Consider the following 18,538-nt stretch of genomic DNA (forward strand, 5'->3'; position numbering starts at 1 on the left):
ACTGTATAGGGCCCTGAACCCGTGGGCAAAACCAACACTGGTGTCGTAGTCAGAGCTATCCTGAGCTTCTGAAAGCTCGCCTCACATTCGTCCGACCATCTGTACTGGGCACCCTTCTAGGTCAACCTGGTCAGGGGCTACGATAGTTGAGAATCCCTCCACGAACAGACGATAGTAGCTTGCCAAATCCCAAGAAACTCCAAATCTCTGTAGCTGATGTTGGTCTAGACCAGTTCTTGACTGCCTCAATCTTCTTTGGATCAACCCGAATACTCTCTGTTGATACAACATGACCCAGGAATGCAACTAAACTCAACCAATACTCACACTTCGAGAACTTAGCATATAACTGACTATCCCTCAAGGTCTGAAGAACCACCCTAAGATGTTGCTCGTGCTCCTCCCGGCTGCAGGAATAAATCAAAATGTCATCAATGAAGACTATCACGAACGAATACAAATAAGGCCTGAACACTCGATTCATCAAATTCATAAAAGCTGCTGGGGCATTTGTCAATCCGAACGACATAACCAAGAACTCATAATGCCTGTACCGAGTGCGGAAAGCTATCTTAGGGACATCGGATGCCCTAATCCTCAACTGATGGTAGCCAGATCTCAAGTTAATCTTCGAAAATACCTTGGCACTCTGAAGCTGATCAAACAAATCATCAATCATCGGCAATGGATACTTATTCTTGATTGTAACCTTGTTCAACGGGCAGTAATTAATACACATTCTCATCGATCCATCCTTCTTCTTAACAAACAACACCGGCGCACCCCAAGGCGAAACACTGGGTCTAATGAAACCCTTCTCAAGCAAGTCTTGCAACTGCTACTTCAACTCTTTCAACTCAGGCGGGGCCATACGATACGGTGGGATAGAAATGGGCTGAGTGCCCGGAGCCAAATCAATGCAAAAATCAATATCCCTATCGGGAGGAATACTCGGCAGGTCTGAAGGGGATACCTCGGGAAACTCACGAACAACGGGCATAGAATCAATAGATGGAACCTCAGCACTGGAATCACGAACATATGCCAAATATGCCAAACACCCCTTCTCGACAATACGCCGAGCCTTCACATAAGAGATAACACTAGGGGTAGAATGATCAGGAGTCCCTCTCCACTCTAAACGAGGCAAACCCAGTAAAGCTAAGGTTACAGTCTTGGCATGACAGTCCAAGATCGCGTGGTAAGGTGATAACCAGTCCATCCCCAATATAACATCGAAATCGACCATGTCCAGAAGCGACAAATCTACACGACTCTCAAGACCCCGAATCACAACTATACAAGAGCGATGGACTCGATCTACCACAATAGAATCACCCATCGGTGTAAACACATAAATAGGAGCACTCAATAAATCACTAGGCATGACCAGATACGGTGCAAAATAAAAACGAAGCTTCTCTACCACAAACCAGAACAATACCTGCACCCTCACCTCTAATACTTTTACCTCCACCTCTAGCATCTCTACCTCCACCTCTAATACCTCTACCTCCACCTCCAGCTAACTGAGCGGGCTGGACGAGTCCCTCAATGAACCTCCTCACTCTCTCTCACAGTGGGAAGTTTAATAAGAGCATGACGGGCCAAGTCTATGAATTTGATCTCGTACTGAGTAACAGTCATGGAACCATGTTGGAGATGCTCAAACTGCCTCCGATAGACCTCTCTTTGAGTGATGTGGAGAAACTCCTACAGAAATAGCTGCGTGAACTGTTCTCAAGTCAAAGTTGATAACCTAACTGGTATAGCCAATCAATAATCCCTCCAATAGGTCTTGGCAGATCCAGATAAGCGAAAAGTAGCAAAATTCGACCCTATTGGTCTCCGCGATCCCCATGTTCCTGAGAGCCTCATGATAGCAGCCTAGATAATCTTGGGGATCCTTAAAAGATGCACCACTAAAAGTAGTAGTGAAGAGCTTAGTGAAACTTATCCAACCTCCACAAAGCCTCCGAAGACGTAGCTGATCTATTACCGGTCTATGCTGTTGCTCGGCTGAAGAAGCGATACATGACCTCGCCATTCGCGAAAAGGACAAGAGTAGAGGTTTCAATTTAGCATTGAGAGATCAAAATCACCCGACGGGAAAGAATAGATGCGAAGTTTTTCCTAACCCTCTAGCCTTTGGGGGATAAATACAGACGTCTCCGTACCGATCCCTCAAACTCTACTAAGCTTGTCTGTGAACTGTGAGACCCATGTAACCTAGAGCTCTGATACCAACTTGTCACGACCCGGATTTCCCACCCTCGGAAGTCGTGATGGCACCTACTAATATGAGCTAGGCAAGCCAATTATTGAACCATCTACCTTTTTACCAATTTTATTCTCTTTAACAATTACGAAAAAATAACATTTAAACGACGGAATATAACATAAGCGGAAGAAAATAATAAGCCATCTGAACATGAATATCTATTACAACTGTTTGAGTCTCGACTACCTAGAACTGGTGTCACAGTTTCACAAACGGTCTAAGAATTCTACAAATAAAGGTTTGAAAGAATTTAATACAACACTGCCTCTGGAATTACATGTAAGAAACAGGAAGGTAAATAGAAAGGAGACGCCAAGGCCTATGGACGTCTGCAGGGCTACCTCGGTCTCCTGATGAACAAGAGTCAGCAATCTCACTGCGGTCCGAAGTCTACAACACTAGGGCCTGCACAAAAGAGTGCAGAGTGTAGTATCAGCACGACCGACCCCATGTGTTGGTAAGTGCCCAGCCTAACCTCAGCGAAGTAGTGACGAGGCTAGGACCAGCTATCAAATAAACCTGTGTAGTTATATAATATACAGTGGAAAGTAAAACAGGAATAAGCAAGTAAAGATGGGAGAGGGAAACATGTTGCGGGGGTATACCAGTATTAACAGTAAATCCAGAGTAACAGTCTAAGGGCAGCTTAGAATTCACAACAAACAAAAGAAACTAATATCCAAAATAAACACACTTGTATCAATAATTGTTGCGGCGCGCAACTCGATCCCAATATATATCCACACTATTGCGGTGTGCAACCCGATCCATATCATTTATCATTGTTGCGGCGTGCAACCCGATCCACATATATCATTGTTGTGGCGTGCAACCCGATCCACATATAATATTGTTGCAGCGTGCAACCCGATCCACATATAATATTGTTGCAGCGTGCAACCCGATCCACATATAATATTGTTGCGGCGTGCAACCCGATCCAAATATAATATTGTTGCGGCGTGCAACCCGATCCACCTATATCATTGTTGCGGCGTGAAACCCGATCCACATATAATATTATTGCGGTGTGCAACCCGATCCACATATAATATTGTTGTGGCGTGCAACCCGATCCACATATAACATTAACAACAATCATAACAAGAGTCTCGACAAGGGATCAATAAGGTCTACACTACCCCGGCAAGGGATTCGACAGCATAAGTAATCACGTCCCGGCAAGGGAGAAACAACTATAACCAAACTTATTACAATATCCAACTACCTCAGCTATAACCAAGCTCGTTACCACACCTAACTACCTCAGCTACAACCAAACTTGTTACAATACCTAACTACCTCAGCTACAACCAAACTTGTTACAACACCTAACTACCTCAGTTATAACCATAATCCCTACCCAACACAAAGAATCATCAACCTAAGCATCCGTAATATCAATTAAGAACACAATGCAAGGGAACCACGACTCAACAATAGCCCGGCGAAGGGGCAACATAATGATCTCTTCTCTTTGTCACTTTTACTTCACAATTCACTTCACAACTCGAGCCAATGCTCTAAAGTTTCAATTATCACTTATACTTTCACAATTCGTTATACAATTGGAGCCAACGCTCTTCAATGTTTATAAGTCACAATTCTTTCCAAAACTTTACACAACAAATAAAAATCTTCACCAAGGCATGAATAATACAACGAAATCATGAAAATCACAATATAAGACTCACGGTCATGCTTGACACCAACGTATAGATACTCGTCACCATGCCTATATGTCGTACTCAACAAGAAACAAATAGCAAATAGGGCACAACTCCTACTCCCTCAAGTTGAGGTTAGACCAAATACTTACCTCGAACTTCCACGGCCAACTCAAGCCTCAAACACCGCCTTTCCTTTCAAATTCGGCTTCATTACAATTGTATCTATACATAATCGACTTCATAACATCAATAAACGCTAAACAATCCAATTCCAGTGCTTAATTATTGCTTTCTAATCATTTTTCCCAAAAAGTCAAAAATTGACCTCGGGCCCGCTTGGTCAAAACACGAGGTTCGGACCAAAACCCGATCACCCATTCACCCACGAGCCCGAATATATAATATATTTTCAAATCTGACCCCAAAACAAGGTCAAATTCTCAAATAATCAAAAAACCCTAACTCTACCCAAATCCCTAATTTTCTACCCTTAATCACGTGTTTTAGGCCTAGAAATCTAGTGGGTGTTGATAAAAATGGAAGAAAACAAGTCAAAGATTACTTACCCAAGAGGTTATGGTGAAGAAGTTCTTCAAAAATCGCCCAAGAGGTGTGGAGAAGATGAAGTTTATGAAAAATTGTGGAAATCCCGTAATGTGTTCTGTTTTTGAAACTTAAAAAAACTGGGCGAAAATGGTCTTCGCGTTCGCGACAGTCTCATTGCGTTCGCGATACGTTAGGCTTGAGAGACCTTTGCATTTGCGTAAGTGGGCTCGCGTTCACGGAGAAGAAACTCCTCGAGCCTTCGTGTTCGCGTAGGGTACAGTACCTCTCCCCTTGCCCAGGCTATAAGCCTTCGCGTTCGCGATATCAGGCTCGCGTTCGCGAAGGGAAGACCCCCCAATGCTTCGCGTTCGCGACCTGGGTTACGCGTTCGCGTAGAAGGAATTTTCCTTCAGCACAAATAACACATCGCGTTCGCGAGGGTCCTCCCGCGAACGCGATGAAGAAAGTATCAGCACACCAGAAACTGGAAGAAAAAAACTACAACTTTTGAGTTCCAAAACCTTCCGAAACACACCCGAGCCTTCGGGGCTCAAAACCAAACATACACTCACTCAATAACATCATACGAACTTATCCGTGCGATCAAATCGCCAAAATAACCTCAATAACAACGAATTAAACCTCAAAATCAATGAAATATTTCAAAACTTCTTAAAGCATCAAACTTTGCATTTACGGTCCGAATCACGTCAAACGGATTCCGTTTCTTACCAAACTTCACAGAGTTATCTTAAACCACATATAAGACCGGTACCGGGCGTCGGAACCAAAATACGGGCCCGATATCAACATGTTCTAATCAAAATTTATTTCAAAATCCTTTAAACAATTTCAGAAAATAACTTTCTTTAAAAAATCATTTCTCGGGCTTGGGACTTCGGAATTCGATTCCGGGCATACGCCCAAGTCCCATAATTTCCTACGGACCCTCCGGGACCATCAAATCATGGGTCCGGGTCCGTTTACCCAAAACGTTGACCGAGTCAAATTCATTCATTTTACAGTCAAAACTTATCATTTTTCATAAATTTTCACATTTAGGCTTTCCGACTACGCGTCCGGAATGCGCACGCAAATCGAGGTGATGCTAAATAGGATTTTCAAAGCCTCAAAATACAGAATTCAATTTAAAAGTAAGTGATAGACCTTTTGGGTCATCACAAACTAATTTAATGAAATTTTTCGGCAAAACCTTTCCACATCCTGAATATTAACCGGGGAACTATTTGGAAAGTGGGGGAGGGGGGCTATCTATATTGGTAGTACAAAGTTATAACAGGTGGCACACATTATGAAAGACACGCTGCAGCCATTCTTGAGTCAATTGCTCCATTATTCCGATTATATAGTCCGGATCCTCTAGATACAAATATTACTTTCGAGATCGCGCACGTTCATTTCTGGTAGAGGACATCCCAACCCGCAAGGGTCCAGATGGATACTAAATTCCGAGATATGTAGTGTCCACCCATAACCGCGCTCGAATATCATATCCCCCACATAACCGTAACCAGCGAGGTACATGCCTGATGCAAATATTGCCAATAAGGTCTAGCAGTAATACTAGGGGATGCTTACACTTGTACCGTAGTATAAATATCCCCAACTCCATTCTTGTAAATCTTCTAAATTCTTTTTTTACGCACAATCATTAAGAATATACCACAATTACTATATAAAATATCAGTCAACTTCTGTTCAATCTAGCAGATATTCAATAAGAGATTCTAGCTACTCTCGCTTTACTTTAATTAATTTCTATACATCTCGTATTTACTAGTTGTTATCATCCCTTTTTTCTTGTTCCAAATTAACAAGAACCAACTTAATCACATTAAATCAATTGCTCGAGGCCTAAGTTTATAAACTCAATTAAATTTTAGGGTAAATAATTACAAATACAGTAAAACCTAATGAGCCATGAGTAAAGTAAAGAACCAAAAACCTCTATGAGCGTCTGTTGGTTCAATATTTGGGTTCATCAAATTGAGTAATCAAAGTAAAAATTGCATGGGGCGTCCTATTTGGTCGCCCCATTTAACCTATACCCATTTTTTAAAAAACTTTTAATTTGTACATACTTTTTAAACAACTTCAGCTCCCTTTCTCCTCCCCTTCTCCTCCTTCATTTTCTCGGCAGCCATTCCAACCATCAGATCCAATTCTTCTACATCATCACCATCTACTTCACCTAAGATTTGGTTAGTTCGGGGTTACATGAAGAACCTAAAAGAAAGGAAATCTTGGATAATCTCCTTTTAAGATGTTTATAGTTTTTCAACTTTTCATGTTTATAATCATTATGTATATGATTCTCTTGTTATGCTTGATGTTAACGAGTGGCGTTCCAGATTTGGACCTTCCCCTTCATTTTTCAAATTTGCGGCAAGTTTTTAAGATCAAATAGCGTGTACTATCCGCTTCGATATATTTCCTATATATCTTGGTATTGGAATTCCTCTGCGAAATTCATTGTACCTAGCAACACTTCTTTCTCTGTCCCTATAAACTGCCATATATCCAAACATAATCAATTAAATGTGTGAAAATATAATTTTGTGATTTTATTGTGGTAAGTTAAGTCTAAAACTTGAAGTTTCCCAGTTACAACACAAAAACTTCAGCTCTAGAGCTGAAGTTTTCAGTTACAACACAAAAAGTTCAGCTCCCCGGCTACTAGAATGCTGAAGTTTTGCGTGATTGTCTTTGCTACTTCAGCCCCGTGTGCTGAAGTTATGCGAAAAAGCGGGTACACTTGCAATTTTTTTTGCAAAGCAAACACAAGTTAAAATATGACACAAAAAGAGAGTATAGATGCAAATGCCCCGTAATCAAACTATCGTTGACTTAGTATGATAAATTGTTGCGTCAGAGGGATATGACTATACATGAAGCCCCTTAATTGAAAGAATTTGCGAGAGAAGAAAATATTGTAATTAGTACGTACTGTAATAATATTTTGCTAGGAAAATTTCCAAATTTTGGGTGTGTTTGGTACGAAGGAAAATGTTTTTCATGGAAAATATTTTTCATATAAAATGAGTGGTTTTATCACTTATTTCCCCTTGTTTGGTTGGTGAATGGAAAACTTTTTCCGGAAGATATTTTTTAATGTTTCGTTAGAGAGTAGAAAATATTTTTTTATGCTATTCTTCTCACCCCCTTCCCCAAGTACCCATGTTTCCTTGCCCCCACCCCTCCCCAAATAAATATTTTTAAGACTCTATTTTCTTCAACAATTTAATTATTCTTCTAAAACTTCACACAAATACTCCATAACTATAAAGAAAATACTTTTTTTTGGTTGAAAAAGAAAGTACTCTTTCTACTACATAAAAATAAAGTAGTCATTTTATTAAAATAAAAAAATATATTTTATACATCATAAAAAGAAAATATTCATTTTATTGAAATAAAAAAAATACTTTTTCTATATCATGAAAAGAAAATACTTTTTTTTGTTGAAATAAAAGAAATACTTTTTCTATATTATGAAAAAAAAGTATTTTTTTAAAAAAAATATTTTATGGAAAAAGATACTCATTTATTGAAATGAAAAAAATATATATCTATCACATGAAAAGAAAGTACAATTAATAATATTTTTATTTAGTATGAGTACATGAGCAATAGATGATGGGGGGTTGGGAGGTGGGTGTGGGGGTATGAGGTGAGTTGGTGGGGATGGGGAATAGGGTGAGGGTTGAAAAATAGTTTTAGAAAATATTTTCCTTTCTCTTGTAAGTAAAATAAAGAAAAATAAGTTGACGAGTAAAATATTTTTTAAAATATTTAATGCAACCAAATATGAAAAAATTGAAAAACATCCCAAAAATATTTTGCTATGTACCAAACACACCCTTCATTTTGTAAAAATGTGCAAGAGGACAGTCTCTTCCTCTTTCTATTGCCTTCCACGTTCACTTCTCCCTACCCACACAACCCCCTTTTCCTGGATCCCCACCCCCATCAAAAACCCTAACTGGATTTCCATCTCAGGTGATCCACGAATCTGATCTGAAATTCAATAAACTTGGCAGTGAAACAATCAAACATTATTGGATTAGAATCTGAAATTCAACAAACTTGGCAGTGAAACAATCAAACATTATTGGATTAGATAGAGAATGGATTCGAGCAGGAGGGCGGTAGAGTCATATTGGAGATCGCGGATGATCGACGCAGCGACCTCGGATGAGGATAAAGTGACTCCTGTTTACAAATTGGAGGAGATCTCTGAGTTGCTTGGATCCTCTCATTCCAGTATTGTTAAAGAAGTCTCTGAGTTCATCCTCAAACGTCTCCAACACAAATCCCCTATTGTCAAGCAAAAGGTATTCCTCTTTTTTTTTCCTTCTTCCGCTTAGCTAATTTAGCTCGTTTTGTTGGTTTTGTCCTTTCTTTCGGATGTCTTTTTTCTTGATTTTAATTGGGTGTGTGTGTCTGAGTTTCTGAATTCAGAAATATTTTGATGGATTAATATGATTTGAGTTCGAATGAATAAGAGGAAAAAAGAATTAGGAAATGGATATGGTGTGGCTGTAGTTGTGGTGTTGAGTTGAGTTGGATTGAAAGGTAACCCTTTTGTTGCGTTTAGCTTATGTAGCTGATTTTATTGGGTTCATGTTATTGGAATCCGGTGCATTTTGTGATTGATGTGGTCTTGAGTCCTTACTGCATCAGATGAAGGGGATGAAAGAGAAGTGAAGTGATTATGATGTATCCATTGGTATTGGGCTGAGCTACTTCTGGTTAGATTTACCTTTGTCATCTAGTGGATTTTGTGACCCCTTTTTTGAGCTTTATGTCATGACCCGCCACATCATCATGCCACGTAGGTGCCACTTGGCATATATTTTTGCCATATGGAATGGTTACATAAGTTGAGGACAAGATCTTGATGGAATATTCTAGAACTATGGAGAATTTCCTTAGAAAAATTCTAGATATTTATGCATTTGTAGGAAGGTTCTAAAGAAATATAGAGGTTTCCTTAGGAAGATCCTAGAACCCTATAGAATTGTTAGGAAAGTCCTTAGAAGAATCTAGTTGTATAGAATATTCTAGAGAAGGGACGTATTTGTAAATATGAAAGGACTTGTAGAACAATTATAATTTACATACTAGCTCCTAGGTGATTAGTATAAATGGGGGGCATTCATTTGTAATTCATCAACCAAGCTAAACTATCAAGTTCTCTCTAATACAAAAGCTTCCTTTGGCAATTCTCATGTGTTCTAACATTCCTTAGCGATCTTGAGTGTAGTAAGACTGACTTGGCATAGCAAGAACGTGAGCAGGATGTGCAAGATCGTGAGCGAGTTGTCAAGTGCCGCACGTGCGCTTAGTTTAAGGCTAAGTACGTGACAACGTGGTATCAGAGCAAAGGTTATGACTAAGGAATGTTAGAAAGAATACAAGAGATTGCTAGAAGGAAGTTTTGTAGGGAACCATGGTCAGAATTACCAAGGGCTTGGTACTTGCAGAAGGGATCAACGTGAAGGTCCCTAAGCGAAAGCAGTATCGCGGTGCACGGGACGTGCGTGAGGTGGCAAACTGGTGGAAGCTAAGGTAGCTCCGACAGAGGCCACAATTCGGGAGTATGTGCGCGAGTTCACTGCCTTAATGCTGTAAATTCGGTCATTGTCCGAGGAATATTCCCTCTTCTACTTCATGGATGGGTTGCAAAGTGGGGCAAAGCGGAAATTAAGAAGATATCAAGTAGCCAACGTGAACGGGGCTATCGGAATAGCCTAGTCATTTGTTGAGTTCAAGATGGAGTCTGCCAAGTCCAAAGAAGGCAACGCCGAAAGGTATGAGGGAGATCATGACGAGGACAACGGGAAATGCATAGCCGAGGTATACAAGTATAATGGCAAGGGGCCATCCCATAACGGACAGGGGTCCAAGAGAAACGACAAGGGGCCGGAAAATGGTAGGGAGTACGTGCCTAAGGGAGGGTGCTACTTCTGCAAAAGGTCACATCGGGCAAGTGAATGCCCAGAGCTGGGGAAGCTTGCAGCAATGATAGGGAACTTTGCTCAAGCACATAAGGATGACACAGGGGGAACCGCCTGAATTTGAGGGATGCGCTTGGAATCTAAGCCGAAAGTAGGGGATTCCAAAGCCTATCTTGGCACCATGCAAATGGAGCATGGTGGCAGCAAGAAAAGTTGGACGGACATAGTTGAAGAGGATGGCGAGTTACAAAGTGATGGCATGCTATCAGACTCAGACGATGCACCAAGCAGAGGGTTCAAGTTTGCCAATAAGGCTGGACCACGGAGGGCTTCCAAAATAGGAAGTGGAAGCATGGACCCGATGCTTAAGAAGCTACTAGACTTGGTTGAGTCATGGGAAGATTCAGGCCAAGAGCAAGGAAGGGCATCCGATGGGCGGGGGATCGAGGCCATCATTGCTAGCCGTCCAAAGTGCAAACGAGGCAAAAAGAAAGGTGACCAGTACCTTGTAACATGGGAAGTCGAATTGCTTCATAGGGCATCATGGCTAATGGACAAAGATTTCCGACGATGCCAAGGCAATGTGCGCGCGTACGTGTCGATGCTTTGTGCCGAGGGCGGCACAAAATTGAGTGGGGGAGAGTGTCATGACCCGCCACATTATCATGCCACGTAGGTGCCACTTGGCATATATTTTTGCCTTATGGAATGGTTACATAAGTTGGGGACAAGATCTTGATGGAATATTCTAGAACTATGGAGAATTTCCTTAGAAATTCTAGATATTTATGCATTTGTAGAAAGGTTCTAGAGAAATATAGAGGTTTCCTTAGGAAGATCCTAGAACCCTATAGAATTGTTAGGAAAGTCCTTAGAAGAATCTAGCTGTATAGAATATTCTAGAGAAGGGACGTATTTGTAAATATGAAAGGACTTGTAGAACAATTATAATTTACATACTAGCCCCTAGGTGATTAGTATAAATAGGGGGCATTCATTTGTAATTCATCAACCAAGCTAAACTATCAAGTTCTCTCTAATACAAAAGCTTCCTTTGGCAATTCGCATGTGTTCTAACATTCCTTAGCGATCTTGAGTGTAGTAAGGCTGACTTGGCATAGCAAGAACGTGAGCAGGATGTGCAAGATCGTGAGCGAGTTGTCAAGTGCCGCACGTGCGCTTAGTTTAAGGCTAAGGACGTGACATTTAGCTTCTCTTACTTTTGCTGGTCACTACTTGCTTTTTTCATGTGGGTTTGAATGATTTTTATCTTGGTTTTGTTAGCTTAGTGTGAGAGAAATTTGAGATACAGAAGCATGTGATTGTTGATTGATATGGTTGATTTTGAGCTCTATTTTGTACCCCAAAAAAATGAGATGAAAAAGAAGTTCTTTAGGGAGAAAGCATAGATCGTTTGGGGCTCTTGCGGAGAATTACATTTTCTGTTCGCAATCCTCTATTAAGGCTTTTGTAACTAATAAGAGAATGTCAAGATCTTAAAATGTAACTTATCGGACCCCTTTCTGCTCTATGCAGGCTCTGAGAGTGATCAAGTATGCCGTCGGAAAATCTGGTGCTGAGTTCAGAAGGGAGATGCAAAGGAATTCAGTGGCTGTACGTCAGTTAATTCACTACAAGGGCCAACCGGATCCGTTGAAGGGTGATTCACGCAACAAAGCAGTCCGTGAAACAGCACAGGAAGCATTATCTGCTCTATTTTCTTCAGAAGAGAGTAAACCTGCTCCCACAGAAACTCTTAGTGGTCGAATACAAGGCTTTGGTAATACCAACTATGAAATGCCATCAGATGATAAGAAGTCTTTCCTCAGTGAGGTTGTTGGTATTGGAAGTGCGACCATAAAACAAGGACTTAATACTCTTTCACAATCTCCATCCCTGAAAAAGAATGATACTGGAAATTACAGGAGTCCAAATCTTCAGAGATCATTGACAACAGAAACTGACTACACAGAGAGATATGAAGGGATTTCTTCTCACTGTGACGGTTCTCGGTTTTCAAGAAATGCTGCTTCTGGAAGTTGGAGTCAAGATCTTCAAGCATCTCAGACTGAAACATCCAATGCAGATTCAGGTTTGAGTTCTGGTGAAAAGACCCGAGAAGAGAAGTTGTTAGAAACTATTGCAACATCTGGTGGAGTTCGTCTGCAGCCAACTCGGGATGCACTTCAGGTTTTCCTTCTGGAGGCGTCAAAATTAGATGCTTTGGCTTTGACTCAAGCCCTTGAATCAAAACTGCAATCACCGTCGTGGCAGGTTTGTCCTTATACTATTTTGCTCTTCTACGGACAGATAGTTACTACGGTAAAGGGTCAAAAATACCCCTCTACTATTGAATATTGTTTAAAACTACCCTCTGTCATACTAATCAAGCAAAAATATCCCTACCGTCTTACTATTGAACAAAAATAGCCCTATCTTAACGGAGGTGCCACGTGGCAGCAATCTGATAGAATTGGTCCAACCGAACTTTTTGGTAAATTTACCCGGCCCAATACCCTTAAACCCACCTTAAAAAGGACCTATAGAAATGACACGTGGCTAAACAACACCAAAACTAAACATAAAAAAGTGGTTTACTTCACCTTTTACACCAGAAATTACCGCCGGCAACCAAAGCCATTACATTCCGGCAACCAACCCCTACACACAACAAACATAACACATGCTTAGTACTAGAATCATTGCCAGCAGCTAAACCCATTCATTCCTAAGCCCTACATCCAGCATTCTTCTAAATTGCCTCCGACAACCAACAAATCGGGAGTAAAAAGTGCTCCAAATGAAGATGTGGATCGAGAGGTCTCTTCCCATTGCTTGGATACTGACATCTCGGATTTCAGTTCATTTCAACCGTGGGAAGTCCTTCAAAAATACTCTGAACCTTGTTGCCCGTGAACAGAAACTCTAACAAGCCTCATCCGATTGTTCTAGCAAATTTTGCTCCATCAGGATTCTTCCACCCAGTCCAGACTCCCCACTTTGTGAAAGCTCATATCATTTCACTTTTCAGATTCCATGAATCTAAAAAACAAAATCCGGCAAACTTGACATCGGCGGCCATGGAGGCTCCGCCCATTCTTGGCCAAAGTTTGCTATTAAGTGAAACAATTAGTGATCTAATTTTGTTCAAAATTCTTTGTTAGGACTTATGACTATGATGTGTGAGAACTATATTGGATAATGGCCAAAGTGGAGCAGCAAATTACAGATTTGGTGGTAGTAACTTATCCAAATTTTGAGGATAGATATGGTTACCATTTAGATTTGAGAAGATGTTTCCTCTTTTATTTGATAGAAGAATTGGGTTTTGATTTTGTTAAACAACATATGTGTTTGGAGAGGAAAGTGTGCGTTGGTTGTTATGGCTTCATAGGTGGTGGAGTTTAGGCGGATGTGAGTGCAAAGGAAAGATTAAAAAAAGAGACAAACGAAAAAAAGATTTTGACTTATTTTTTAGCTAGGTGGTAATGGGGTCTTTTAAGTGTTAAGCGGTTTTTTTAGGTGTGTGGGTCGGGTAAGTTTAGACTAATTGTTGCCATGTGGCACTTCCGTTAAAGTGAGGGTATTTTTGTTCAATAGTAAGACGGGAGAGGTATTTTTGCTCGATTAGTATGATAGAGGGTAATTTTAAACAATATTCAATAGTAGAGGGGTATTTCTGACCCTTTTTCGTAGTTACTATGGGAAGTGTTTCATTGTAATTGATCTTCTTTATGTAGAAACTTAAGCCATTTTCTTTTTGGCACTGGCATCGGCGCTTAATCTCTTATTTAAACTGATATACTGCTGATTAATGTTGTGATCAAAATGGTTCACATATTTTTACTTGGTCTGCTTTTTTTGCCAGGTTCGTGTGAAAGCAATCTGTGTCCTCGAGGCTATCTTGAGGAAAAAAGATGACGAGCACTTTGGTATTATGGCATCTTATTTCAATGAAAATAAAGATGTTGTGGTGAAATGCTCTGAATCTCCCCAAGCATCATTAAGAGAAAAGGCAAACAAAGTAAGATTTTCCAAGATGAACACACTGCAATTCCTTGCCCTCCTCGAACTCCTCCAGTGGAGGAAACACATACATATAAATATAAATGCAAAGATTTATGTTTATAAAAAGAGAGAGAGTATATTATATGTGCACATGAATTCTACAAGGTTCGTGGCACAAGGTTTTATAGGTCCTTGCTTTGATTCTTTCTATTTGCAGTTACAAAATTACATGACCTCATTGTTCTGCTAAGCAAAAGTGAGAAAATATGACATATAAAGCTGTCGAGCCATAGTGGAAGAATTAGAGCTGATAAGACCTAATTTATTTTTAAAAAAATGAAGGGAAACAAAGATGAGGAGGGGAAACATTATTCCATGATCATCCATTTCATTCACCATTTTGATTCTGAGAATTACAGCTTTGAACAAGGTCGCCGTACGACAGATTTAGGTCTAAGGTGTGAATTGTGATATTTCAACAAGTTCTCTTGCGGAGTTGATTTGTACTTCTCTCAGCTTCAGAGGGAAATGAAAAGAAAAACTTTTAATGTGCATATCTTGGCATCTTGCAACAAATTTATGATTACATTATGCATCTTCCCTATTTAAAGTCATCTGATGAATATGGCAGGTCTTAAGTCTTCTGAGTGATGGACAAACAGCTGATTCTGTGCCTCATGTAGATAGGTTAGCAAGGGCTGGTACCCCTGCTGTTCAGATGCCCGACTTGATAGACACAGGTAATTCTGATGATCTGTTTGGAGCAGATGATTTAGCAAATATGCAGAGTGGTGAAGGGATAAAAATTGCATCCACCTCTGGCGCCCCTCTGGTTGATGATCTATTTGGAGACAATTTGGGTGGCGGCGTGACTTCCGGCCAGCAGAAAAATGATGATGACCCCTTTGCTGATGTCTCATTTCACACCAGTAATGAGAAGGCGCCGCTTGAAGCTGATCTATTTTCTGGAATGACATTTGACAAATCAGATGCTACTGAAGTCCATTCGGCTGTCAATAGAACTGGACCTGAATTGTTTGACATCTTTGGTCCCAGTGTTGAAGTTCCCCAGGAACCCAATAATCCTAGAAAGGAGATTCATGATTTAATGAATAGTCTTTCTTTGAATGGGAATGACTCATCTAAGAAGCAGAATGGCAGCTCAAGGGGAACCTATCAGGATATGTGTCAAGAGTCCACTATTGATCCTCATCATCAGGCTTCGAATGATGCCTTGAACAGCATATTTTCCTCCCAGGCTGGTGGAGCAAATTCAAATCCCATGTTTCCTTTGGGTGCTATGCAGTATAACTTGCCTCCTGGCTTCGTATTGAATCAATCATTTGCTCCTCAGGCTCTAAACTATAATGCCATGGGTAACATGTTTGCTCAACAGCAGTTCTTTGCAACACTTTCCAGTTACCAGCAATTAGCTACCATGCACCCATCCACTAGTGCTAGTCATCCTGCTGATTCTGCTGGAGGTTATGGTTCAGCTCTTCCCGATATCTTCAATCCTAGCATTTCTAATCAAGCTCCTACTTCCTTGATGAACACTTCAAAGAAAGAAGATACAAAAGCATTTGATTTTATCTCGGTAAGTTTGGTCCTTATGTACTTCAATTTTTCTATTATTACTTTGAAGATGCATTGAATTGTGACGGCCCTAGTGTGTCCCTGATTTTGAAGGTATGCCATTAACAATTATGCCTTTTGTTTATCTATTTTATTTGGCCTTTATTTGGCCTAAATCCCTCCTTCCTCCACTCCAAAAAGATGAGGTCCTCCGCCTTTATTCTTGTGGTGATAAATGAGGTCCATTGCATTGTCCTTTTCCAGGCCCCCAGTCATGTAAAGATTAGATGGACTTGGAAATACTCTGGCATCATAATCAGCTATTCCTTTTCTTTTGATGTACTCAGATATCTCATTGTAGGGCTTCTCAGTGCTTCATCTTTTTTTGTCAATGTTGTGAGCAATAACATTTCTCAGTTCTGATTGTGTGCAATAGCATCTTTTCCAAATTGAGAAGACTAGAAAACTTCATATTAGGACTGTATGACTCTAATTTTGTTGCCATGGTGGATTCCCCGTGTTTTTTGCAGGATCATTTGGCTGCAGCTCGTGATCCAAAGAGGGTGATTTGAGTGGTTATAGCTCAAAGCAACCCAGAGTATGCTGCTTATAAGATATAGCTATGCACAATTTGAAGCAGGAATTTAATCTGTAAAGGTTCTTTTGAAGCAGTGATATCAATGAGAAAAAAACAAATATTTTTTTCCAATAATGATTAATTCTGCATGTGTTAGAAAACAGTGTATTGTTCAGAATTAGCTTTATCTGATGAACAGAAGTTTTGGTCTCCAGTGTGGAAATGGAGTTTGCAAAGGTTTAGGGGGCGTAACATATTGTACTGAGATGAGGATAATTATTGGACGACGTTTGCTGTTTGGTTTTTTGTGCTAGCCTTAAATTTTCAGATTTTGCAACTGTGCACTTCATTGCGTCCCTCTCCCTCTCTCGTATTGTTCATGTAGCAAAGTAGAGGTGAAAATAGCATCGGTAAATCGAAAAATAGCCGGCAATTACAAAGTCATTGAAAAATAATTATTATTTTACTTGAAACACGAAAAGTTCCAGCATAATATGCTGGATTATGGAGCTCATACATATAAACTTCTATCATATTATGTTGGAATTTTAGCAAATTATGAAATTCCAGCATATTATGCTGGAATTTTCTGGATTTTTAAGAATATTTTGTTTAGAGTTTATCTTTACATAAAAAAAAATAACTAAATTTTGATTACTTTGAAATTATGACTATTTTTCAATTACTATTGTAAATTAGGGTATTTTTTTTTTTCTTTCCAAATTAAGGCCTAATTTATGAATTCAACCTAGTCCCCGACACCCCTCGCCCATATACTTTCTTTGCCCTTTTTTTTTCTTTTTCTTTTTCAGGTTATCCTGGTAAGGTTTGTCCCTAAAACATATTTATTGTAGTGGGTAATACAGAGTTGCTCTTGTGAATGCCAAACACTCGTGATAATGTTAAATGCGAGATTTGATAAAAAAACAAGTCTCTTTCAAACAATTGATTAGGAGCCTCATCGTAACACAACATGAATGTGGATGTGTAGATATCATTAAACCAATGCGATTTTTGTTTAGATTTGAGTATAGACAATTTATACTTTTGATTAGAGACATACCAGCAATAGTGTAGTTAGAAGGTGTCATAAAGTAACTACTATACTGCAGAGAACATCCTACTTCTCTCTGCAATTTCCTCATCCCCATTCCCCAAGTTACAAAGGGGTCGTTTGGTAGGGTGCATAAGAATAATGCTGAATATGGTGTATTAGTTATGCTTGCACTGGTATTAGTTATGCTTACATATTTCTTATCCATTGTTTGGTTTGATGTATTAAAGCATTGCACAATTTCATAAAGAATTGCTTGTTTATAAAAATACCCTCAAAACCAGTCCATCACTCTAAAACTTTTTAAAAGAAACATATGTTGAGAAATATTTTTATATGAAAAAATTTAAAAAAATTATTTGATTTGTCTACCTATATTGTAATATAGAACTAAATATTTATTTATAAAAAAGGAAATATGCTAAGTATTATTTATTTACTAGAGATATAATTTTATTTCTCACTATTTGAATTATTTTAAACTTGCATTAATATAATAACTAGCATATTTTAATCAAGCATAAATTTTGAAGGACAATTTTGTCTTTAACTAAGCTAATGCATGCATTAAAACTCATTGCATTGCTAATACCATGGTTTTCTATGCATTAGTTATGCATAGGATAATACCAAATAGGATGTATAACTAATGCTTGCATAACTAATGCATTGGTTCAAAATGTCTACCAACCAAGGTATTGTTAATACACAAAGCTAATGTAAGCATTATTTTATCTAATGCATCCTACCAAACGACCCCTAAGAAATTAACTCAGTTGACTACTCCATCCCAATGGGTCGTCTCTTTAATTCCCCCAAACCACCTGACATTAGAAATAACAATAG

At 39.4% G+C, this 18,538-nt stretch overlaps 1 protein-coding gene across 1 annotated transcript; it reads left to right on the forward strand.

Moving 5' to 3' along the window:
• Positions 1 to 8,395: 8,395 nt before the first annotated feature.
• LOC107802013 (protein MODIFIED TRANSPORT TO THE VACUOLE 1) lies at positions 8,396 to 16,975 on the forward strand. Its single transcript, XM_075219726.1, has 6 exons — positions 8,396 to 8,557; positions 8,612 to 8,852; positions 12,015 to 12,752; positions 14,347 to 14,502; positions 15,118 to 16,083; positions 16,592 to 16,975. Exons 2-6 carry the CDS (start codon positions 8,646 to 8,648, stop codon positions 16,631 to 16,633), a joined length of 2,109 nt encoding a protein of 702 aa, XP_075075827.1. The 5' UTR covers positions 8,396 to 8,557; positions 8,612 to 8,645; the 3' UTR covers positions 16,634 to 16,975.
• Positions 16,976 to 18,538: the final 1,563 nt, after the last annotated feature.

The sequence above is a fragment of the Nicotiana tabacum genome, chromosome 8, assembly GCF_000715075.1.
Source record: "Nicotiana tabacum cultivar K326 chromosome 8, ASM71507v2, whole genome shotgun sequence".
Classification (NCBI taxonomy): domain Eukaryota; kingdom Viridiplantae; phylum Streptophyta; class Magnoliopsida; order Solanales; family Solanaceae; genus Nicotiana; species Nicotiana tabacum.